At 38.5% G+C, this 27,318-nt stretch overlaps 1 protein-coding gene across 1 annotated transcript in view; it reads left to right on the plus strand.

Annotated features, from left to right (window-relative positions):
• The window catches only part of usta (uronyl 2-sulfotransferase a), a 50,802-nt gene that overhangs the window by 5,780 nt on the left and 17,704 nt on the right, over positions 1–27,318 (plus strand). Inside the window, exon 2 of the mRNA XM_072361764.1 lies at positions 24,745–24,788. Coding sequence (XP_072217865.1) covers positions 24,745–24,788 — 44 coding nt within the window. The remainder of the gene's footprint in view (positions 1–24,744; positions 24,789–27,318) is intronic.

Consider the following 27,318-nt stretch of genomic DNA (forward strand, 5'->3'; position numbering starts at 1 on the left):
TTATCCAATGGAAATTGAAAAAGTCTCACAGTGCTTTGACTTTGGTTTAAAACTGATAAAGGCAAAGAATAGATCCATATGCCATGGTTAGGACAGCATTTGGTTGGTCATGATTATCTTTTGATTATTTATTGTCCTCGTTATCACAATATGAAACTGTTTAAAACTGGCTTATATCTGGCTTTATGTTGTCCCGTCATTAAATAACAATAGCAATTAGCTTTACCAATTAGCATCTGCATGCCTGAGAGGTTGCTATTGCCATCTCCAGAGAGACAGGCAAACACCAAAACAACACAGGGTAATTTCCTTTCATTAGTTCATTTGTTTTCACCACATGAAAGGGGAGCAGAAGGAAAGAAAATTACCAATGCATCAACGCTGTTGAAGTGCAACTGCTGTTCAACACTTGTTGAGCAATGGTGGCTTTAACCCAAGTGAAATGCCAGACTAATTTGTGGGCAATGGTTTGTGACAGTGTGCTTCTGCACTATGATACGGAATGTTTGTTGCCTCTGCTTTTGACAAATGATTTCGAGGGACAGGTAAACATTAGTAGAAACAGAACATGTTCTATGAAATTGGGATTTTCTAGTTACATCCACAGTTAGTCTTCTTTAATTGATATTTGTAGTACATGATCAGTTTCTGTCCTGTGGCTTTTTGTCAAAACTTCCCAATATAATTCAACGACTCAGACAGACTCAAGTGAACTTAACTTTAGTTATACAGCACTTTTCAAGCAGAAATGTAATCAAAAGTGCTATGAAGAGGAAAAGCAAAACTTAAAAAAAAAAACACACACTATGTGTGTGTTATTTCTCTTAAATAACCCAAAGTTTGTCAAAACATAAAGAGGGTTCAAAAATCACTACACTGTGTTCATTATTGAGCATTAGAAGTGGTTGTAGGCATATTTATAAGCCAGGCAAGTAGCCAAGGTGTCTGTTATGCTCAGTGAAGGTAACTGACATGGTTACTTATGAATCCCAATAAAACTGCTCTGAAGTGCTTGTGTGAATTGCAAGTGTGGAAAAAGACCAAATTGGTTGCACATTCTTCTGAACATCTCAGACGTTCGAGCGTGAAACAGGCTCGTGACGGTAATGAAAACAAATCATTTAGAATCACCTTTGCAGTTCTGTTAACCTATAAAAATGATTGTTGCTGTTTTTTTGTTACCACACGTGTTACACTTTATCAAAAGAATGGCACCATATTCACAGGTTTACCATTTTACCAAACGAGGACGTTTAGTTTCATGATTTAGACACTTTGTGAATATGATATAACTGAAAATCCTTTTCAAAACTTTGATAAACCCAATTGTCTTTTGATGTTTGTGATGTGAAGAAGGGAATTAGCTTGAATGAAAGTAGTTGTTTATTTCGGGGAAGAGCATATCAGCCTAAAGCAGGGACATTTTTCAGGACCGTTGTAACTTTCAGAGGTTTTGTGTTAGTGCCTGTGGTGCTATGTAAATAGTTGGGTGGGTGAAACCCACTGGGTGTTACCTTGGCTGATCTCATCTGAAAAAAGCTGATTATACTGTATATCTTGTAATTTAAAAAAAAAATCTATGCCAGAATAAACAGAGGTTCTAAGAGAATTAGGTGTTGCCTTATTACGTGTAAACGGAGTGCCCTGCTTTAATTATCTCTGCCTTGTTCATGTAGAAGGACAAAACCTTTAATCTGAATCCAAGTACTTTCATGACAGAATTAGAAACACAATTGCACCCCTCCCAATGAGCATTTTTAGATCAGCCTTTACTGTCCTCTAATCTCGGTTCCTGAGTGCTGGTGACATATTTTGGAAGTTTCTATCACTTCTTTGGCGAGTGTTAAATTGTCTGTTAAACTCCACATTCCTCAATTTATTGCTATGGAACATCCAACATTTAGAGCTCTTCTTTCTGTTCAGCTGGCAGCATACAGTACACACTTGTCATCAAACAGCAGGTCTGTGTGGTTGAGCGATTTCTTTCCAGATTCATCAAAAGTACATTCAGACTTTTTCTTAGCAGAATCGGGAAACTTCAACCAAAGTAAAATGCTTGTTATAGGACATATTAATCAGAAACATGTTCCCTGGTGGTCAGTGACATACCTTGTTCAAGGAACTCGGTCTGTCTTTACTGAGTGAGTTTACCACAACTCTGTCTGCTCCCCTCATTTCACGGTAATGAAAAAATATATAGTACTTTAAAATAGCAGCCTTAAATATATAGCAGGGCAGATAGAGCTGCTGCCCATGTTGTGAAAACCACTATGTGATCTTTTGCAGAATTGTATTCCGATCCACTTTTAAGTTTAATGTGGCCTAGTTTCCCCTTTTTTGGGTTCAGCTGAGTTGAACAGGATTCCAGATTTTAGATGTTGGTAAAGCATTTTTTTTTACCAAATTTCCCATAAGAGGTGGTGGGTACCATAAGATAACATAAGACATTCAGTCACCCAGCATTACCATTAGTAAAAAAGTAAAGGCATAAACACAAGGATATTTAATCCTTGATGCTATTCAAATATGGGATTGTACTAAAATACACCCCACATGCAGTTGTCATGAGCGATAAAATGAAATGAAGAGACCTAAACTTTTTTGTGCCAGGTTGTTTTTCTCTGCTTTCACTCCCAAGTTATAAAAAAAATGGCCCTGTTGGCCCTGTAATATAATAGTCACCTGTCCATGGTGTAGCTGCTTAATGGTAGTCTTGATAAGCTCCAGCCCCCCACGGCCCTGAACAGAATGAAGGGGGGTATAGCAAATGGATGGATGGATAGATCTTGTTTAGTCTTAAATAGCAGTATAAGTGAAGCATAGTAAGTGAGTAGAATGCCTCTTTTCCCTTGTCCCCTTGATGCAGAAATGACTTAAATACAGATGATAAATGTTGCTTTGCTTCGATAACACAGCATTTAACTTGTTATAATATCAGAAATAGGCTTCTCAAAGACATTACAAATGTTTCTTTTTCCAAAGGATAACACAACACAGCTTTTCTAGAGCCTAGAGGTATTCTAGAGATCTTTGATCTCTCCACAAGACCCGTTCCCTCCAAAAACCAAAACGACCAAATGGATTTGTGATTTTTTTTCTTCTTTCTTCTTTTTTTTGTTGTGCATGCATACAGTCTGCACACACAGTTAGACATATATTAAGATATGCCATCCATATTTGCCTACAAACCCAAAAATTACAAAAGAAAAAAAAACGTTTAACAGAATATAAGCAGCTGCTTCAAGTGTGTAACTTTCTAGATTTTGTGTTTAATTTCACTGTACTGCAGTGCTTTCCTGTATTTAGTCTAATGGCTGTTTTCTGACAAATGCATTGTCTTCTTTAGCTCGAAGACAATGCATTTATTTTCTTCAGTGAAATATAGATTTTACAGAGACATTCCACACATCTGAAGGCCAAGCTAAGCAGAGAAGAAAATTGGGAAAGGATCTCCGTCACACCTCCCAGCAATCGATTTCTTTTGCAACAGGTCTATATTTCTGCTTGTCACTCATAATGTCATAACTCTATTGGAGATGAACTGAAGTGGAGAGGTACATTTAAGAATGATCACCACAAACATCGACTTTGACACGTTTTGATTCAGAGTTATCTTATCGCTTCCTGATGCGCTACATGGTGCAAAAACAGACACTGTTGGAAATTAATTAGTAAAACTCTGCTGCTATTTCATAGTGTGACTCATCGCACATTAAGGGGCCTGTGTGATGAATATGCTTGTTTGTTTTTTTATCCTCTATCTTTTTTTCCCAAACTGACAGAAGACTTGAAACTTTCTACGTTTATCTAAAAATGTTTCAAATATCCAGTTGGAATGTGGTCGTCCCTGGTGTAAAGTAAACCTCACCTCTGCCAAATATCTCACCTCTGTCTCAGAATGTGCTCTCCTTCTCTGAAATCCACCTTTGTTCACCACCGCTCCTCTCTGACTTCCCCAGTCTTCCTCTTTTTAATACTTACACATTTTTCTCTCAGCACCCTGCGTATGCGAAGGCAGGAGTACAGAATATTGTGGTGCTAAAATTGACATCCTGCTGTCACCCGTCACATTTATCAAGTCTCCAATAAGTTGAATTTGTTTCTTTATTTTTTGTCATGTTACCCTGCAAATAAAAGTTCCTTCAAGTAATAAAACCCCAGCTAAAGCACACTGCAGTGCTGCAGTCATAATTCTGTACAAATGTTCTGGTCTCCCGGAGAAACCACATTTTCCAGATGTTTTAAAGACGCATCATGAGTGAAAGTGCCACAGTCCAAAGTTAACAAAGTCTTTGTTAAAAAAATACACAAACGCCCATCTTCCACAAAGTTGTTCTTTTTCCTGTACGGTCAAGACTGAGGTTGAGTCCTTATTCTCTCAGCATGGGATTGATTCTGCAGAGAAGTCGGCAGGCGTCGTTAGTGGTCTTAATTGCATGCTTTGAAAGAAATGGGTTGTATCTGACTTGTGTTTGTGCATGTTTGAGAGAGAAAATTATGGACTGAAATGTAAACATTCCACTGTAGTTATTTTGCAGCCAGCCTAACAGGTTCAGGAATGCAGACTACCACAATAAACAAGTACCTTTTCAGATATGTCATAACTCTCTTTTTCTCTGAGACAGGCATCTGAAGTTTGAAAAGGTGTATTTAAAAAACGGTTAAAGGACATGTAAGGACCTGGATAAACCCATCTCAAGGTTAAATGAGCAGCTCTAGAGTTAACTGGTATTTCTTACACACTGTGTCCTGTGAAAAGCTATCAGTTGTCTGGCATGGTTCTCTGGCCCAGATTCTTGCTGTGTAGTGTTTACACGGATTTACCCAGAACAGCTTTGCTAAACCAGTCTGCTTTGGACCAGGCTGAATTTGCGCCAGCTTGACCATCACTCTATGAAAAGTAGTTCCAATTCTTCGCCACAAATTCTTACCCCAACAACTGCCACACTCTTGTCTTTTTTTGTCCTGCCTCAAATAACTCCTTCAATCTTGTTCCATTTCCATCAGCTCCTTGCTACTTCCTCCTTTTTCTACATCTTCATGCCATCTTCCCCCCTTTGCTCCTTCATAGAAAAATGATTTTCCTGGACAGCAAAAATGTGAGTGAACAGATACTGCACCTGTGTTGTCCTGAGCACTACAGTGAAACGTACTGTGAATAGTGTAAACACACACACACACACACTTGTGATAGCACCACTGGGTATATTGACTGTGCGTTAGTGCCAGCTGGAACATTTTTGTCTTTAATCAGTGCATGCAGTTCCAAAACATACTCAAATGGAAGACTGCACAACTTCTGTCTCTCTTAGCTTTCCTGTATCATCCTCAACTCATTTATTCATCTAGTGTGATGCATGTCTTACCGTTTATGCTTGGAGTGTGTATGTGAGTTTGCAGACTCAAGTGTCACCAGATCCATTTAATTCGTGCACATTTGCATGTTTGTGTCTAGGTGCTGTACAAGTGATTTTGGTATGAAAATGAGTATGGACTGTCAAGTTTCTATAATTAATGATTTCAGTAGGATACATTTGATAGATTTCATGTTGTCTGTTGCCTGCAATATAATTGCAAATATAATTACCTCTTAAAACTTGTTGAGATGAGAGACTTTAAGGATAATGAATAAACAGTATTGTTCATTCATGTGTATTTTCAATATTCTTTCTTCTTTTAAAATGTCTACACTATCTCTCGTCTCACCAAACTAAGTCCAAACCAACTAAATCTGTTAAAGGCAGCTGAGCACTAAATTAGAAGCCATATCCTTTTTTTCTTCTAAGCGTCTTTGAGCTTACCTCCTTGATCACAAAGATGGTCTTTACAACTTTTCTATCTCTTCCTTGTATGTTTCATAATATGTTGTTTCTCATCCAGTATGTAGCTTAGTGATGTCCTGTCTATAATTAGCTTTTTCGCTTCTAATGAGGTGGTTCTGAAAGGCTGAAGTAAACCGCTGACCACCGGCTAGTGTAGCTTAGCCCACATTGCTAAATTACAGAGAAGCTCCATCTTCAAGGTCACAGATGGCAGCCGACTGCGCTTCAGTGAGAAGTCCACATAAAAAACATTTAGTTTACTGCTCCTGTTATGATGCTCCATGCTGGTAACATATATAAATATATCTATCTATATGTATAAAGATATATTTACATAGACAAATATTACTTTACATATATTGATTTAATATCAAACCATGTACGATGTTATGTGCTATTCCATTCTCCCTAGTTGTAAAATGACTATTAAGATACTTTACAACTTTATACAGAACATATAATATTATTTGTTGTGTAATTTTGTGTAAGCTGCATTGTACTAGATACTGTGGAGCATGTGCTTCATGGAAAGTACTGGCCTGTGCTTTTATGTTTTGTTTCCACCTTAGCTTCAGTGTTTAATATAAAGAATTGTACTCATGTGTTCAGCTCAAGGAAGTGTAATTCTTATCAGAAGGATGGAAACTTCATCACAGCCAGGGAAGATATGTTAATTTGATCAGCTTTTCTCCATGTAGTTTAACACAGCATGTGCATGGGGCATTGCAAAGACAAAAACAGGACCGACACACCTTTTTCGTGTCATGAATTACATTAACTATGGCCTGTGAGCTTTGACAATGAACCGGCATGTAGAACATCAGGACCCCAAGTGGAATGCTGGCATGAATATCTATACACAACTATACTTGTGCATTTCCTGTAGACATATCAAAATGTCTGTGAGGCATAGTGAAAAATAAGTGAGTCTGTTGTGCAACCAATTTTCTAAAATGTTTTGCCAAAAAAATATATGAACTAATACACATGTACTTTGTATTTAAGGCAGCAAATAGCTTGTTAGCCTTTTTTTCATTTGAAATCCACCACTAAAGTTTTTTTTTTTTTTCACAAACTCATAATAAATTCCAGAGTGAAAGAAAAAGAGGAGTATCATAAACACATAAGAGATCAGAGATTCTCAGAAGACAGTGGATATCCAGTGTCTTAGCTTATGTACACAGAGCAATCTGGAAAATAAGTATGTGACTAAATTTATACCATCGTTGCATGTTTTATTGGTGAAATTCCAATCTGTGAAGTATAACTCAATTTGCATTAAAAAGAAATACACAATTAACATGCAGAGGGCTCTAAAGAATTCCAATACTACCACTTTAGTTGATCTAAACCTCCCGTCTGCTCCAGACTTCTGTGCATTCATCATTTGTTAATGCAGATGCAGACTGCTCAGGAACACACACTTGAGTGTACGAGTTGCTGCTTGTTTATTTCAAGGGTAAGCAGTTAAGGGAGCAGCAGAAACTTGGCCCATGTGGGTTATTCTTTTTTTTTTTTTCTCACAGAACAGGTCATATCCCTCCTGGCCATGCTGTTCCTCAGAGATTGAACACTGCGTCTGTCAAACCTGGCTGTTGAGGGGCTTGTGTGTGTGTGTGGCTTTTGTTCTGTGAAGTATTAAATGCTTTTCAGGGAAGGAAGTGCTGTGAGTCCTGCTCGGTACTACTTCCTCATTATCCAGATGTCCTTTACTTTGCTGCCTCCTTTATCTCTTCTCTTCTTTCTTTATCTTCTTTTTCTTTAATCTCTCTCTGACAGTTTTGCCTTAAAGACTAGAGTCTTAATGAATAGGACAGATTCCCTGCTTATTTATAGGCCGAGCTAAAAGCATTTGCCCACACAAACTCTCACATCTGACACGTTGATTACAGGTCAGAGCAGACTGTCTGAGTCTGTGAACTGTGACCAGCAGCATGTGGACAAAAATGACCACGACTGACCGCAAGTACTGTTAGACACATGCACAATCTGTGCGAATGTGTGGTTTAGTGCTGACGTTTGTACAGTATGAGGGACATACTGAGGTGAAAATGTATGCAGGATCCAGCCCTAACTAATCCAGTACATTTAAAACTGGGTGGGGATGTTATAATTTTTTTCCCTCTGTCTGCTCTAGTTTTTACTGATCTCAAATTTCAGTTCAGTGCTAATTTTTCAAACATTCATTCATTTCAAACAAGTGTGCAAATGCTAGATTAATGGATGCTTACCACAGAACAAGCTTTAAAGCTTGCCATTTAAAGCCACTCGGCCAGACCGCAATTAAGAGTCAATCGTCATAGCTGCCCTCAAATGACAAAGCTGACCATCAGATGATGCTTATAAATGAAAACTGGCTAATTCCTGCCATGGCTCACAATGTGTGAGTTACTTTTAGGCCTAACTTTTAAGCCACATCCATGTTTCCAAGTGACAAGTCAAGGGTGAGAGAGTTTCCCTCAAATTGAGGCTGTGGCGCTCAACCGGTGGACATGAATGGACAGCGGTGGCGATGCATGGATACTGCGTTTGTTTGCCTCTGCCTTGCTTGGATGTGTACACTGGCAATATGTATGTGTGAGAGTGAGAGAGATGTGTCAGACTCAGGAGGGTGCCTGTTGGGAGAGTGGATACAGTACAGGGACTCATTGTGTTACTTCTAACCAATGTAACCCTGCCTTAACACAGCGACAGGGGCAGATTTAGCACTTTCAGCCCTTCTATGTGCTTCCCACTGCCCCTAATGATGGAAACAGGTGGTGGACTACACTTGACACTTACAAGGAAACCCACTTTATGAAGAAAATTTGGTTCCTAATGACCCGTAATAGGTGTGTATTTCTCCATTCCCTGTCTTTAGTACTTGTGGTTTGGATTTAATTGCAACAGGGGTGAGTAAAGAGGAAACAACCAAAGAGTGCTCAGAAGCTGACTGTGCATATGCTGTGTGTCAGAGCAAATATGACAGTGTTTGAAGCATTTATTCATCTGTGCCTTTATTAGCATAATGAACAGCCTCTTTATCATAACTGTTTAGATTTAATGAGCTTTGGTTGCTTAAGGGCTTATTTTTCAAGTCAGCACTGATATTTCCCTTGCCATCCAATTATCAAGTGGGTCAAAAAGTCTTCCTTCCTTCCTTCCTTCCTTCCTTCCTTCCTTCCTTCCTTCCTTCCTTCCTTCCTTCCTTCTTTCCTTCCTTCCTAGATCATTAGTTATTTCAACTATAGATTATATTGTCAGCCAGACCTACTTCCATTAGTGACCAACACTACACCACTTCCACCATGGTTTGGAAGCATTTGCTTTATGTTTCTTTTACAAGTCTTCCTTCCAAGATGTTTTGGGGGTCTTTCAATGGAGACATAATACCACCTGCTGAATCCCAACCCCCACCCCACCCCCTCCTTATGCCCAACTGGAGGCCTGTGGACTGCCAACCAACTGCTCCTTGATTTCTTGACGTGCCTAGAAAAAAAAAAACATAGGGTGATCAAGATTTTGCAGTGGCTGAATTGTAAAATAACTTGCCATTATAGAATAAATTTGCTCCCACTGTTGAGCAATTCAAATATTTGTTCAAGACCAATCTGTTTTTCTTGGCCTTCCTTTCGAGTTGAGCAATTTTATCCTCCTAGCAGATTTTACCGTTATTTTTATGATGTATTATTTATTGTTTTTTTTGTTGTTGTACTCTTAATCTGTGAAGTACTTTGGTCAACCTCAGCTGTTTTCAAATTTGCTGTAGAAATAAAGGTGACTCGACTTGACTTGACCCGTTTAAGCCACCAGGGATGCACTTCCTGTAGCGCATGTTTTGCTTCCTTCCCTATTGCAGAATAATTAATATGGTAACTTGCCAGTCACAACTAACTGATTAGTCTTTATCTGCTTTAAGGCAAGAATACTGCACAAATAGATGATATCTCATCCTTCTTTATTTCTTACAATTAGATTTTACCTGGACTTTAGTCTATATCGACAGAATGATGCATTGTATGAGCCTTTATCCATTTAAGTTGCTTTTTTTTCAATGTCAAACATCTACATATTTACAGACTACATAATCTGGGAAACATCTACTTTAGTACAGCTTGGACGTGAATAAAACAAACCAATCCCAGCTTATTTTATATTCCCTCAGATTTTGCCTTTGAAGTGGTGATTGATGAAGTGATATTTCCTGATTGATACTGCAGTAGGCAGCCTGTTTTAAACGTTATGTCAATAAATGCTGTTGTGCTGTTCTTGGACGTTAGAGCTGCCATCTGTTGTTTATTGCTTAGTTGCTGCTCTTTGCTCTGTTTCTAGCCACTGTTGTCCAGGCAAGTGCCAAATGGCTGTCACTGCATTATCACCAAACTGGTAAAACACTGTCAATCCATTTTACCTCAGCTAAGTATGTATTTCAACAAATTCAAATAGAATATTGGTTCAGTCAGAATGCTTTGTACTGTAGACAATGAACATGCTTTTGATTACACAATCATGATTCTTGATACTTCAAGTTTGTTAGTTCTCTTCTGTAGTGGGACAGATCTCCTTTACCGACATGTGCTCAACACATGGCATTTGCACTTTTTTGGTACCTCCTGAGAAGGAAAAACATAACATGTAGTCAGATGTGTGTGTGTGTTTCTGTGTGCCCCTGATGTGTGTACTAAGTTTTGGGTGGAACTTGGATAATGTCATGGGGCACAAGGTGGTGCGTTCTGGTCATCCTGTGGCTTCTGGTCTTGGGAACTGTAAATGCATTTTTGCACACGCACACATTTTCCCCTCACATATGCTCTTAAACACATGTTTAGACCTCTGTTCAGCTTTTGCCATTGTTTTCCTTCTCACACATCACACTTTTCATACTAACTTCATACTATCTGTCTCTCTTTTTGTTCTTTCGCACAGCACACATTCCCAAACATACATGCTTGCATATCCTTAAAGAACTGAGCACAAAACAAGGGAGTTGCCGTGTCCTGATCTAGCTGTGGTTTAACCTGGCACTGACCGACGCTGCAGACCGAGATGTAGCCTGACAGCCGTTTCCGTCAAATGAGTATTTATGTAACAGATGATGCAGGCATGGAGGTCAGGGCTGTGCCACCATCCACTGTGTCATTAGTTAGAGGTTTGGGGGTTTTGCGGCAAGCTCACAACTACACAAAAGCACTGGTCATGTACATGTACTGTCCCGATAGAATAGACGTTAAGTGTAGACACTTACAGATACCCCTCTGAGTGGACTAAATCACTGATTATAGAGACTGCTCAAAGTTTCATACATTATGTGCAGACATGAGTGTGCAGTCTGTATGGAATGCAGATAAAAGTGGAGAGGGAGAGTCATGGTTTGGAAGCATTTGATTTTTTCCAAAGTTGTAATTTGGTAAGAAAACACTGCAACAATATGATTATAATGATGTATTAGCTGCTGAAAAGTGAAGGAGTTTCCTCAGTTGGATATTTAAATATCTATTGTTATTTAAATAACATTCAATTTTTAGCAGAACATATGATTCCGTTGACTTTTCCTGTTAATTTACAGTAATTATGTATATTTTCTAAACAACCTTTTTTACGTTCATGTTTGGGATTTAGAGCTGCATAGAAAGATTGTGCCACAGGTCAAAATATTTGCTGCAAATGGAATAATCATCAACATTGTTTTCTGTTTGTTTTTTTCACTTTTGAACAATCACAAGGTAATGAATGAAAAGAGCACCAATCAGTTAGATTCACTGATAACTATCACCAACATCTCAAGCTTTAATTAGCCTTTAAGGCTATGGTTCATCCTGGGAAAAAGGCAGGAATCCAAATCTCAAAACTTTGTTAATATGCTACCTCCTCAAACTTTGTCGCAATAATTAGAATTAGAATGACGAATGTTCGCTAGTAGGGGAATCCGACTGCGATTGGGAAGATGGCAAAGTTTTTTCAAGTAGCCATTTTCTAATTTCATGGGGTAATCAAGAAAGAGCACCTAACCTAAACATGACCAAGCCACCGAAATGGCCCCCAAAGCCCCAGTCAAAGGGCTTATCCCCAAAAGAAAGGGGGCATCTTACCTTTGCAAAACAAAAAGGTATAGAATGGTAATTATAGGACCATGGTAAAGGTAAAGCTGGATAAAGGTTTTGACATGGCCCCAACTGTTCCTCAGCCTCTCACGAGCAGAACTGAAAAGCTCTTTATCAAGTAATTTTCTAGCTGTTGCAATGCTAAAGGATGCGTTATATTTGTATATTCTTTGTAATCCAGGTGTAAAAGTACTTTATCTTAGTGGTTCTGCAAAGTATTGACCATGCAGCATGCCCATACTTATTCTAGGGCGCATTTCCTTAAAGATCCCCTTTTTGCTATACACTCTAATTATTTTTTGTATTTTTGACTTCATGTACTTTGCTATTCTTAATGTGAGTATAGTGTACAGTGTATATATTTCTTTATTTGTTAAAAGATGTAAAGAGAGAAAAGTTAACTTTTAAGTAGAAAAGCAGCTTTTACAGACTTCAAATTTGCTTAACCTTTATATGTTTTTTTGATACATTCAGATACTAAAGAATCTCTTGTGCTGCTCACAGCTCTTTTTAACTGACAGCCAGTGATACTACCTGACCTTCATGTGTGTAAATAACATGCATGAATGGGTCATGTCTTTGTGAACTCACACCTCTCTGTCTCAGACAGACCTGTGTAAAAGTCATATTTAGGTTTGTCGTTGGGGCCCATGCGAAAAGTAGCATGCTTCAGTGGATTACAGGCACACATTTGTGTGGAGTTTTCTTTTTTTTTGTCTCCTCTGGAAAGATTTTAAGACACAGTCTCACTTTTGACAAGGCTAATAAAAAACAAAAAGCCATTACGTTGACTCCATTTCATCATTTCACCCTGCATCTCTAACTACTGCCTCTCTCTTTTATCATCTTGCTTTCTTAAATCTTTATCTTTCTTTTGCTGTGCCTCCTCCTGACCCTCTCCTTTGGTCCTCTCCTTTTGGTCTCCTTTGGTTCTTTTCCCTTCCTCTCCTCCCTGTCCTTCACTTCGGTGCGAGACTTAGCACCACACAGGCTCTCTTTATGCCGTCTGTTTATTCTGCAGGGCCAAGCTGATACTCCTTCCTTGCCATTTTTACTTGCAAGCAAAGTCAGACTGCTGCTTCTGCAGAGATAGACATTTGAGAATTACTGAATCTGTGTGTATCTTCTGTCATGGCCTATAATAGTATGCAGTGGAATGCATGTATCTCGTGCCATCAACCAGAAAACAAGGCTGTTGCTCACAGCTGGATGAGTCTCTGGCCAAAACTTCCTGTGAGGAAGCAATAAAATTCCATCATACTCCACATCCAGTATGTTTTTTAATCATTACAGCCATTAATCTTCATTTTATGTTATGAGTTAGTTCCTGATTTTCAAGAATTTGTTGCCATGTGCACCTCAGATATCAATAACAGAAGAAAGCCTGTTTTAGGCTTTTTGAAGAGCGATTTCAGTCCTTTCATCTGTGTGCATGCATAGAGTACTCTGTGTCTGTGGGTGCATAATTATGTGCTTCCTAGTGGAATCAAAAGGCTTCACTTTGTTAAAGGCATTTCAGTCCATTGAGAAAACTGCCAGATATTGCACTTCATCTTCTTCCTTTGACCTCTGCAGAGACCTCAAAATCTGATTAGATTACAATTTGTTTCCGATTTACTCTCACTGACTTTTTACCCCCTTCTTTTTCATTTCCTCACTGTGCTGTTCAGCAGCTGCTTTTCCTCTTGTGTCACATGATGACCTCTGAGGAATTCATGGTTCACTGTAGTAATTCACTACCTTCCAATCCCTCCTTTATATGGTTCTTTTTGTCATTCCTCCTGTGCCCCAATTCTACTTCTCCAGAACTTTATCCCCCAGAACTTTATCTACAACCCCAAAGACTTCCATTAACATACATGTGCATGTTAATGTTTGTCTGCAAGCATGTATTGTAAGTGTTTCTCTCTTTATAATTTGGAGTTTAAGAAACCATAAGAAGAAAAGCAGTTGAGTGAAGACTTTAACAAGTTTGGAAGGGAGTTGTCTTTTGGCAAGAGTAGAGGAGAATATCTATGTCACTGTGATTTTTATTGCTCAATTTGTGCAGCTCAAGACTCAGCTGATTAGCTTAGCATAACATACACATAAAACAGGAAACAGGAAAGCAGCTAGCCATCCAAAGATATCAAACTCCACCAATCAGCACAGTCTAATACATAAGCTTTGCTGCTTGTCGCCTATCAACGTTTATTGCATTCTCATTGGCTGTAGCTCCTTGCTGACTCAGCAACTCATTCCAACTCCTTGATGATATAAAACTAGATATTCACTCAGAGACATGAACACATTTGTGTATCTGAAAAACAACTACTTGGAATAATTCACACACAGAGATAAGTGACTGCTGAATAAACCACCGATTTTTCTCAACTGAAAATCTTGTCATTTTAACGAGGCTTTATAGACCTATAGTGAACTGTTTTAATGTTCACAAATGCAACCTTCTAGAAAGTCATAAGGAAAACCCTTCGCATCTTCACAGCAGAATTGAGTGTTGGAGACTTGCAAATGGACAAGTTAAAGTAGATTATTTTGACAGCAATAAGGAAAAGGTATTTTGTGGGATGAATGGAAAATTTCATGGGAATATCTAACTCCTATCTAATTGTGAATCCCTGTGATGGATTGATCATACTCTGGACTTGTGTTGTAGATAGTGGTATGGTAACATCTCACTAGTTTTCAGAAGAATAGATTCAGTGCACTCATTTAAGTCTATTATAAAGTCTTCTAAAATCGGAAGGTTTTCTTGAAAACTTAGCTGTCGATTGAAATATGTTTGTTTCTCCATCTGATGACATAGCCTAAAAGACATTTTAGTGTAATAGTATAGTAAAAACTATATAGTTCAAGCTAGTTTTTATTCTAAACTATTGATCTTGCACTTGTGTTTCTCAATAAGTCAATAAAAGGAAATGATGACAGGATGATGACACATAAATGCATGTTAAATTGGACAAGCTTAAGCATCAGGCATCTTCTAAAATCTGTGGACCGACCTAAAAACGAGCTTGTGTTCATATCACTTTTAGAAAGATAAGATTTGGCAACAAACCTTTCTCTTTTTTTCTTATTATTTTAAAACTTTAAAGATATGATTTATCATTTGCAATTCCTTTTGGAAATTAGGTCATATACGTTCCAGCATGTTTGATTTGATATTCTGCAGAGTCATGTTGATGTAATTGTTGCGTGTTTCATAGTTTTGTCCTTATCTGTAGGGTTAAAGCTGGCTGCTCTGTGTGGACTCTAGGTTTCTCAGTGGCTACAGGCACAACCAAGCATAAAACCAAAAGCAAACAGATAACTCAGCGTGAAAACAAGCACAGTGGGAGAAATTGTGCGGATTTTAAAACTTGTGAACCATCTTTGAATAATGGTGGGACACCTAAACACAAAGCAAAGTTACTTGGCATTTAACAGTAGGAGTTTGTCGCCTAAAGGCCGTTCTTATGACTGCTCTTCAGTTTTAGCAACAGTGGACGTGGAAAAGAGTCTTTCATGACTAACATCATGATAAGGCAGCAAAAATACAGAACAGGTGTTAAGATTTGATTCAACTGCAGTCTAAAAATACCAGATTTTTATGATGATTGCCCAACAAAACCAGCAGATTTATGTCAGCATTGCCTCATTCATGATTCAGCAGCATCACCAGTGAACTCTAAAAGATGGGTGTCGCTGTTGTTCAGTTGACATTGTCACGATGAAGGGAGTTGTGATTACACACCATATTCATTTTCTTGCTAATTGTTGCTACTTAAATGTCATCACGGGCAGAAATATTGGAGAGCATACATATGTTGCAGTCAACAAGTCACTTCTTGGACCCTCACAAATCGTCAGGATCACAATTATGTGTGAGGAAAACACAGAAACAGGCTTCAGAGTCATAAACAAGCGGTTTCATGTTTAAAAAAAAAGAAAAAAAAGAAAAGCTGTTTTATTTTTTTTATTTTTCAAGAAATGATTTAGCTTGCGCTACGCTCAGGGCCGAGGGAGCTGTGTTGTAAACAAACAATTAAAGTAGGGTGTTTTCTGTTTTTCTTTCTCTCAGAGTGCCGAGCTTCAATCACAACCTTCTGTCCCCGTTACAGTTGAGAGAGTGCGTCGGTAAATTTAAAGAGGATTACATTGAAGGCTCCCAGCTGAAACACTTGTTGAGAAACTATTTGGCTAAACAACAAAACAGTTTTGTAATTGTCTGTCTTACTTTAAGGGCGCATTTTATTGCAGATAAGATGAAATCTTTATCCCACGCTGATACATGTACAAAAAAAAAAATCTCTGTCCAAAAGCTACATCGCTCATATTTCAGAGACACAATAAAAAAAGCTGAACAATCACTGTTTTACTAATACTGTAAATTATAGTCATGCATGAAACTCAAAGAGAGACATGTTTTGTTCGATTAGCAAAACTCTGACACCATAAAAGCGCAGAACTATTTGATTGCTGATGACCCCATATCATCACAGATCAGTAAATGTAGAAGCATCTGCTACTCGCGAAGAAATTTTTGTTGGTGAGGCAGAAAGTGTCCTGCTGGATATTTAGGAGATATGTGATGTCTCTGGTGTCAGGATTGTGCTGTTACTTTACACTGCAACTCTTTGTAGTGACTGTAACATCTAACAGCAAAACAGTCATTTAATTGACTTTTATAAAGTCATAATTCCATTTTCAGTTAAGCTTGTACCAGTGGTGTTTTTGTGTAGCTGTGGGGCCCACTCATTTAAGCATGATGCATTTCCACATCTGGCCGTGTTTTACGAGCTTCGAACTAGTGTAAAGCAACGCAGGCCAGGCAGTTGCCCAGTTATGGTTGGTTTATAACGGGCTGGCTGTTATTGTTGTTGTTGTAGATGGAGTTGACATTTTTATATCTTAAAATACAAAGAAATTACATCCATTTGGCAAATTTTGACTCAAACCCTCAGAATATTTTCATATCTTCCTGAGCCGCTGACAAGATAATGTCGGTTTAATCTGAGGCATGGCCATTCACCATGTTATTATATGGATTTCATGTGCACACACAAAAATGTGAAATATGCATAGCCTTTCCTTTGTATATTTAGCTGCTTTTAAGTATGCCAACCATTAGGTTTGTAGGTAAAGTCAACTTGCTACAGATTTAGAAGACATTTTCAAAAGGTCACCTCCATTTGACTTCTTTTGTAGGGGTGTGTTGGAAAAATCACTGGTCAGTCAAAATCCATAAGGACAGGGTAGAAAGACATCTGGTGTCGTGTCCACATGCCCACAGGTCAAGACAAGGTACGTACAAACTGCACGAGAACTCTGGAGCTCTCTGGAAGGGGATTGACTTCTTAAGAATTAGCCGACTGAGCAGTTTTGCAGAAATTCATCGAAATTATGTAATATAACGTCATGTCTGTACATCATATCACATGATTATTCATATCACATCCTGTTATTGACAGTTTTGTGTCTTTCTCATTGCTGTGGCAATGCTGACATAAACGTCCCTGGAAGTCATATTCAAGGAAAAACTCATTTCAAAATGATCTGATGTTACACCTGTTTTTATCTAAAAACCACTGACAATAAAAGAGTTCCGTAATTTCCACGCATAATTAACATATTTTACTTACATTTACATCAGTTACAAACATTTCAAAATGCAAAAACCAAATTCTTTGTTTCCGGTTTGAAAATTTGCCTTTCAAGAGATAAAAGTAATTTTCCTTCAGGTGTTTTTAGGTTCAGGTGTCATGCTGTAATGTAGTGTTGTGGCTGCTTGGCTGCTCCTCACTCTGCATGCTTGAATGGCCTCACTTGATTTATTTCACTTTGCTCGTGTTCATTCAGTTTTATTAACTGCCTCTTTACCTCAGCAAGTTTTCAGGCACCAAGTCAAGTGTAAAAGCTACTTCTGAAGGTTTGAGAAGTACTTTTGAAATAGTTTCTTAATGACGCAGCTTTTTTTTTTTCCTTTTCCACAGTTAGTCAAGTTTTCCAAGCTAAAAACTTGCCTTTAAATTAGAGTGATACTCACATGGATGATTTTCGTATGAATTCAGTTTGTCATATCTAGTTTTTCCTGAAATAAATAGTTGAGCTTTTTCTTCTCTTGTTCCACAGTGTCTTTTATTTTTGACTTTCGTGGCAGCTGCACAGTCACCAGAGTGTACGCTTTTTTGCTGGGTCATCAGTTTTGTGGCACGTCCTTGTTGTGCACTACACATGGTGGCAATCGCTGGTCTCCACAAATGACACGCTGACGGTCATATTGAAGTCTCCCAAACCCTACACATCTGCATGTCTGTGTGTGTGAATCCTCGTGCAGCATTTCACCAACCAAAATTTTAGGGGAGCATCAAGCCCGCAAATAAGTCTTCCTACCAGCCTTTGCTGTTTGGTCACCTGCAATAACACAGCAGTGGCACTCCTTTTATATTTATATCACCAAGCTGTCCAACCATTGTTGATTCTTGAGTGACCGAGGGGTGATGTGGAGCTGGGCGTAGTGGGTGGAGCCCCTGACCCTCAACTTAACTCCATTCTGTAATTAGGTGATGGGTTGTGCTTTGGGTCTTAATAGAGGGCCACTCCCACACATCAGATCAAAGGGCTTGGTGACCACACACACACACAAAAGCATGTTGTATATAACTCATACACAACATGCACACTGACTTAGTGTAGCACAATGTTTAGTAAGGCCAAAAAACAGAGGTGTGTCAGAGTTTAACTCAATGCATTTTACTTAGAGAGGATAGACAGGAGGCTTGTGGTTCTTGACCATTGTGCACATTGCCACATGATCTCTTCCGCTATTTATGTGTTTTAATTTCAAAGCAGTGCTCTGTATTTCTAAAACAAAAGACAGTAGTGGCTCAAAGCATTTGCATACCCTCTTTTTCATCGCATTTCCCTCTGTGGTATTAAGAAACTACAGCAGGATGTGGTAAATAGATGAGAGAGTTGAGTCTTCACAATTAAAGGAACCTGTAATCTGGTTTCACATGCTTGTAGAACATTACATGACAGCAGCTCTGTTAGCTCCCATCTTTGCTTTGAACCATGGCCCACAGCATTGCAAATGCTCCTTAACTTCTACCCCGCGCCTATCCTTTTGGCCTTCCTCTCAAACACCATTCCTGTGTGGTTTTCTGCTCCCACCTCGGCCTATTCTTAGGCGCGCTCTTTCCTAAGCTCTACTTAGCCAGTTTTACAAAGCAAATGAAATGGTCTATGCTTTAAATACATGTTTATGAAATTCCCAAACTTGCTGGAACATTCCTCGAGCAGGCAAACACTAAAAGGAAAATTCCAGAGCCTGAAGGAATTATTCCGCACTGATTTCATCAAAGAACAGATGTAATATTATAGGATAAATGAGACCTAAATGTTTCTTTTAACCATGTCTGGAAACATTGCCAATCTTTTTTTTTTCAATATTATTACAAATTGTTTCTTACAGACCAAAGTAAATATCTCTACACTTGGTATCAAACCCATTCTCACAGCAGTTCGGGAAACGGTCATGAAACACTACCTCAGAAAAGCTTGGATCTCGCATGGCTTCATGTACATGAACATGAGAAGATAAAGTCCATATTTTTAAACAGTGGCTTAGTCTGTCTTCGGGGGCTGAAGGGTTGGCAGTGGATTGTCACATAAGACCAAGGCTTTAATGCTCTTTAGATCTAGTTTTAAACATCGCTTGAATTTTTTATTTTATATCCCTTTCCCTTGCGGTGTGCTTACATTCAGTCATTTGAAACTACTAAATTAGGTCTCGGCATCTAAACTACTTGGTTAGTGTTTCACACACAATAAACTCCTTCACAACATTTAAAACATTTTTAGAGAAAGGTTGTTCTGGTGTTATAGGGTGATGAGTCCTGCTTCATCTATAAGCATGTGCATAAAATGTGATGCACGCACTAAACATACATTACTTTGTAAACTGTACTGAGTAGTCAAGATTTTTTTTTTAAAGTTGACACATTTTGCCCATTATGTCATTTTTGTGAGCTCTCTCTGTTTGGCTTTTTGGGGTTTCTTTTGGTTCCCTGAATCTCTAGCCTTGTCTGTTGTTGTACTCAACGACTCAACGTTTCCATGGCTGGTAAAGCTATCAAGATAGTCTGGGATCTCTTGGTCGGAATAATAACCGCAATGTCATGACAGTGTCATCCTCTTGTACTAGAGAAACAAAAATGCTACAGGTCTCCTGAAAAGAGTCTGAATGTCTGAATTAACTGTCAGGTGATTTATTTTAGCTAATAGGGTGGGTGTTTAATATACTCACTCATTTGCAGCTGTACAGCTGTATGTATGTTGGATAATAGAATTCTCTGGTTATCAACAGAAGAAGAAGCAGTTGGTGTCCACATTAGAACAATATTTAAAAGTGTTACTGGGTTTTTTTGTGTATCATTTTAAAGTCCGCTGTTTCTGATGGATTTGAGGAAAATATTGGGAATCTGAAATGTAGCCCCCCTTACCGTGATTCCTATTACAGAAAATTACATTTTGTTTGCCGTATAACTCACATTGCATAATGTCCCCATTGGAAATTCTTAAAGTCTCAAAATATGTGTTTCTTTTAAAGAAAAGCAATCCAGGGTTGGTCGGTGATATAGTTGGTTGTGCAGGCGCACCATGTATAGAAGCTACAGTCCTCGCTGCAATTGGTCCTCTCTCTGCTCCCTGTTTCCTGTCTTTCTTTTACTGCCCAATCCTTTACAGGCATAAAAAGCCCAAAATAATAATAATAATTAAAAAAAAAGCAATGCAGAACAAAATCTTTTGAGAACTTCACTGAAGAGGAAGTAGCATCCACTACAAAATACTGGTATCCCCACACGTTAGAGGTTGTAATAAGCAATACCACAGTTTGCATCATGTAGGCTATAAGCTTTTTATCTTTAGCATTAGCAGAATAACATACTGTGTGCTTCATATTATTACTAATTAAAAGTTAAAAGCATTAACAGATTAGTGTTATTCACATTGCAGTATTGATTAGATAATTGTAATTAAAAATTATTTTGCTCGTCTTCAGCTCTTCTTAGCCAGAGGCAAGTCAACGGATCTTGTGACACACTAATCCAATTTACCATTTAGCAACATACCAATGCATACCCATGCTCAAGTTAGTTTTTCCTTCAATCACCTGCGGACACACACACACACAAACATGTGTGCGTGCGGGCACCAACACACAAAAAGGATAAATGTGAGAATGTGTTCACTTTCATGCAAGTTCTGAAGTCTTTCTCCGACTCTTAAGTAAGCTCTTTGCTTGGTCCAATCAAACAGTTTGTTATTAAGAATTTTTCATGACCTGTGAATCATTTGGCCCTAAGAAAGAACAATGTTGGATCATCCCAAGGTTCCAGCTACAGAGCTTTCTGGCATGGAGCGTAAGAGCCCTGAGTAACTCTTTTAAGGGAATGAGTACCATTCAGTAAAAAATAGATCAATAAAAAGATGAAAATAGTGTATTTTTGATGTTGCCCCTTTTTAAAAAGATTCAAGATCAAGGTTTTTTTTTTTTTTGAATAAGTGAAACTGTTAAAGTAACTTTTCTGGCATCTAGCATCGGAGGACAATGGGGTCAGTGAGTACAGTACAGTACAGTGTACAGTGGCTCTTTAAGATTATTTTCCTCCCTCTGTGGGTGGTGGAGGCGGAGGGCAGCTGTCAGGTTTTACAAGCTCTTGCCCTGGAAAAAATTAGTTCCAATCCTCTATCCAAAACGCTAATGAGAAGCACACACAGGAGGAAAGGAGGGGCTGGGTGGAGGTCGTGGTGATGTCGGTGGGGGGTTGGGGGGTGTGGGGGGTTGTCTATGATGGATGACAGAGGAAGGAACAGAGACGTCTGTCTCTCTGCATCCTCACCCCACCATGACCTGAAATGCCTCGGAGAAGAGCTGAAAACACGTGCCTTCTTCAGCATTCCACAGGAAAACTCTATAAAGCCCCAATAAAGAGACAGATGAAAAGAAAAAGAAAAGTCTAAAAAAGCACCTGAGGGTGAGCATAGTGCAGCTGTGTCAGTTTTTGTAGATCCAGCATCTGATGAATTAATGAACCGCGTCTCACACAGGAAGCCACATTCCATATAGTAATTTTGTGATTGTGTGTGTGGGAGAGAGTGATAATGCAACAGGGCCAGACTCCGTGTTAGTCTAATTATTCAAAGCTTCCACATCACCACTATCTAAAGTATAAACTGTACTTACAGAGTCATGGACTTAGAGTACAATTGCACAATGACATCTCTAAGTGTGTGCCAAGAGGGAAACTTGGCTAGAAATAAGTCTGTGAGTGTTCATGCTTCATTTTGTTTTACTCTAATTTCAGAGACACAAGGGCAGACTGTTCTCTTATGTAATATGTAATCGATTTACAGTTTAATCCTCCCATTTTTTATTCTTCTCTCACCTTTTGAAACCTTCATGGTGTACATGTAATGGGGACTTATGCTTCTCTGTTTGTCTAAATAGGAAGCCAAAGAAAAGGCCGCTGTGAGAGTCCTGGGCTTAGATTAGAAGAGTGGGCTGAAAGGCGTGCACAGACCATCAATGTGGGGACAACCTTGAATGAGCTCCATTGTTCTCACATGAAACAGCTTAACAGTGTTCCTCATACTGTATGAATAAGTTACAACTCTTTTCACAACATCTTCACACATGATGCGGACGAGATAGATGCTTTATTTTACGTGTGAGTGACAGAGGGTGGGGGACAAGCAGCTGCTGGGTTCAACTGCGGTTTTAAAAATTAGGCCTGATGCAGTTTTTCAAACCTAATCTGGTGACGTGTCCTTTCTGGAGTGCGTGCAGGACTGAAAAGGAAAAATAAATGATCTCAGTGAAAGCTAAGATATGATTAAACTTGGTCATATCTTGCATACATCTCCTGTCATTCTGCAAAGCACTGGTCTTGTGCATGTTTTCTCTGTGCTTGCGTGGCTGGATTCTCCAGCAGTCCAAAGATGTATATATTATAATAACTGGCCATATGTGTGAGAGGTAGCATATATAGTGGTCTGATGCATGATTTGGTCTGATGACTCTCTGTGAACCTGAAAAGGTTATAGATTGTATAGCTAATTGGTGTGCGGATGGGTCATCAGGCATTAGAAGGACATTAGCAAGATTCAAAAGAAATAGAAAATGAATCAAGAAAGGTTCAATGATTGTTTGTTTGTTTTTGTCACCAATTGTGCAAAAAATATATTGTATATGCATATTCCTTTGATATTTCAGTTGATTTAAAAAAAAAAAATAGATCAAGTGATCAGTAACACATTTGTTGGTGAAAGTAAATGAGCATGTATAGACCTACAGGGTGTAGAATGGAAAATGTGCCTGGCTAAAGATATCAACAAAAGCTTATTAGAGTCAGGGAAAGGAAAGATGGGAGGTTAGCACTAATTTTATTTAAAACACACACAGACATTTTGAGTTTGATGTTGACCCCACACGATAAGAATAGATCTTCTTATTTATCGTCTTGTTTATTTATTATTTACATAAAGTTGTGGAATTCAGCGTAATCTTAAAAAGTTCAAATGTCCATCCACAGTAGAAATGTTGTCCATAAACAGAGATGATTATGGGGGGGCTCAGTAGATGCAGAAGGATCCAAAACTGTGAAAAAGTAAAAACTAAAGACTATATTTATCAGTGTGTTGTTGTCATAAAGATCTCTCTCATACTTCTTATATACACACATTTATCAAAGCTCTGCTTTTGTAAAGAAATGTTCTTGATTTGACATTTCTGTTAACAAGTTAGTTATTCTGGATATACTCTTACATTACTGCAATCAAAGCAAACTTCCACTTTCAAAATACAACTTGTGTTATTTAAGCACAGCAGTCCTTTTACTGTCATTTTCCTTTAACTGGTGATATGCACAGAAATCTGTTGCATAATGCCTGTTACTTCAGGGGTGATAAGTAATACACTGGTTGTGCTGATGATAAACAGAGACAGGAAAACATCAGTCTGCAGTGTTTGTTTAGTACAGAGTGTCATGGGCCATGTGAAGTTTGTGGTGAGGGGATTAGACATCCAACTTCCAAGCAACAGACCCGTGTTTGAATCCAAGCTACAAACTGCAGTTCTCAGTGGATTTTTTTTCCCATCTTGATTTTGACCTCGACCTCCGGTCCATTGTTTTTGACTTCCTTCACTCTACTACTCTACTACTTTGCAATGCATCAAAATTACTTGATTAAAGTTGGGCAGTGAAACTACTTGGTTAAGCATCTTTTTTTAGGCGTTAAAATACACAATTTCCTCCATGTCACTGTGAAAAGCTTCACTGACATTTTCCACATTCCCATGGCTCTGGGCCTGAAACTGTCATGTCACCAGCTTAGGAAACCCTTCACATCCAGAAGTGATATTTTGGGGATGCTCTCTGGGTTTTGAATTAAGTGTCAGTATGTGATGAGTTGCGAGTGAGAGCGGGTCGGACAATCAGTTCAGTGTGGCTCTTTGAAGTTGTCTGAGTTTCAGGTGCACGCTTCAGGCTCAGCAAACGTTAGATTAACATAGAGAAATTAGGCACTTTTATGCCACTTTTAATGAGCTGACTGACACAAAAGTGTACCTTTACATCAAGTGGTTTACATGGACTGATATGAGTGTTGGTATTTGATGCAGGGCAAGGTATTCCTCAGTCTTCTTTATATTATTCATAGCATTTTTCAGGATTCTCACCAGAACCAATACAGAGCAACCTGATTTAAGCTGCTTAAATTGTTTTACTTCCATTGTTTCCCTTTATGATGTCTGAGTTTTGATTTTTCACATATTCCAACACGTTTGCTTGTTTTTGCAGGTGAATCCACATATCTGGATGACCACGGACCCCCTGCTCCACGAGTAAGTCCTTCTTTCTGTCTTTCCATACCCTTTTTGTCCCTTAATTTTTGTGTCAGATGTGCTACCCTGCAATCAAAGTCAGTTAAATCCAGCCAGGATAAGGGTTAGGTCTGTGTGAAAGAGCTCCGTGCAAACTCACTCTAAATACCAGCAAGACCTGGCTTCAGTGCTACAGTAATGCTTTGAACACACTCTCACACACATACAGCACTGACACAGGGGCCTTGTATCCATCCAGCTGCATGTCTGCAGGACTATCTCTCCTCTGTGCTCCCTCTTTTTCTGCCTGCCAACTGCTTTCTTCCTCTGTCTGCTGCTTGTTTATTATCAACTTCTTTAATCAGTCACCCCATTTTCACCTCATTCCTTTTAGATTTAAACTATTTCTTCCATTCCCTTTCTAACGTTTTATTGATGGAGTAATGCGTGATTTTATTACAATAGAGTGTTAGCATGTAGCATATTGTTAACCGGAGACTTAATTTAAGTTTGGTTTTGTAGCTTGTTTGCGGCTGATGAGAGCAGCTGTTTTTTTGGATGTCAGGTCACATGTGGGCTTTGTTTATTAGTTATGTTTAAAACTTATTCTGACCACTTGGACAAGCCAGGCAGCCACAGTGCTTATTTCATACATCAATATTCAGCAGCGTGTTATTTATATGAAACAAACTGTTACAGGAACAGAGTGGAGATGTTGTTTCTTTTATTTTATCCATTTCACTATTATCTGAAATAAAAAAGGAATTCACCTTTGGTGTCACCTTTCATATCCACTTACATTTAATGAATAGAAATTGTGCCTTACAAATCAAACTGTTTTCACATCTTCCTATTAAAGATAGAGTTTAGTGTGTGACAGCTTCATTTGTCTTGAGGCATCTGATTCTGCATATTTATTTGCATTATCAAGCAAACACAGGAGCTCATCTGTCACATCCACAAAGAAACGTCTGATTTTAATAGAACAGAAAGTCTTCAAAAAACAAAGTGGACAGATAAAGCCTAAGTTGTTTCCTTAACTTTTGAATACCCCCATGCTCTGTGTTAAAGATACAGACATCTGGTTCTGGTTATTTAGACTTTTTACATTTTTTTATTTTGTCCATTCAGTATTGGCCTGCAGCGCTGTGTCAAGCCTGCAAAGTTTGATTTATGTTTGGGTAATACGTATTAGATAAAATCTACTCCCACTTGCAATGTACTAAGTAAATTAATTATTTATCCTTCATTTCTATCTAAAGTGTATCTAAACTGTTATTATCCTGAAGAGATGGCCAACTTTATGATATTCTTTTAGAACTTAGAGATTTTAACCCTGGACCATTATATCCTGCACATATCGCTGTAATATCACAAGTTTTTGGTTTGCCAAATATACTTTCATACAAGTTACGGCAATGATAACATGCGTGTAAAACTGGGGTACTTTTTTTCATCAAGATTTCAGTGCTAACATTTTGACGAAATGAACAAATCACACATCCATCTTGCATTTATTATTAAATTTTCTATGAAAAGATTATCCAATTTGGAAAAATATGGAAACTTAATACGTGCAAATGAACAGATTTCCATCCATCCATTTTCAGTATCTGCTTAATTCTAATCAGGGTTCCAGACTGGAGACTATCCTATATGCCATCTGGTGACAGGCAGGTTACACCCTGAACAGGTCGGCTGTCCAGCACAAGGCCAACACAGGGACAAATGAGACAAGCAACCATGTAGGCACAGGCAGTGAACTGATTCAGCATAATTTCAAGAATATAAAGTAATGAACCAAAGAATTCACCATAGGTCACAGTGAAAAGAAACACTTGGAAACCAATAAGCAGGTCTGCTGAAAAAATGTTAAATATTTGTTTGCCATTATTGTGAAAAACATGATTGCAAACTATCAGCATCATTTTGCTGTTGTTTTGTTCAATTGTTTGCTGAAGATACAACATTTTATACTGCCTGACTCCCTACAGCTGCACCCTTGTGACTCATGCATCGTTGTTAAACCGTCAAATCAGATCTATTCCCTCTCACTCTGGCTCAGTGAAATGAAATGCGAACACACAGCAACCATGTGCTGAAATTATAAAACCTTTACAGGCACAACTACTGAACATAAAGCCTCCAGATGGACAGAATAGGCTGACAGTTGTTATAAATTAGTTGCAAACTTTCCTGATTCCATATCAGCTGTCATCTCATCTCCCACTCAGACTCTGCTAATGCCATGTCAGTGGCAAGCGGCATCTGTCACATCTCTCATTATCTTTTTGTTGACATGCGCCTACAGTTGGAATTGATCTGCAATTCCAGCAGCGGTCTGACATCCTAGATTATGTGTGCTCAGAAAGCTGTGGTTCTGGTAAATGTAGGGAGAGATCAGAATTTGAGTAGAAAGCTCAGTGGAAATTAGAATGTATGTAAAAACCATACTTCTCCCAGAATACAGCTTTGAAATTTTAATGCGCATGGAAACACGACTGGAATGTCTTAAATGTATATATATGAGTTTATGGTACACATTTTCCAA

The sequence above is a fragment of the Leuresthes tenuis genome, unplaced genomic scaffold, assembly GCF_036924035.1.
Source record: "Leuresthes tenuis unplaced genomic scaffold, fLeuTen1.0.hap1 SCAF_13, whole genome shotgun sequence".
Lineage (NCBI taxonomy): Eukaryota > Metazoa > Chordata > Actinopteri > Atheriniformes > Atherinopsidae > Leuresthes > Leuresthes tenuis.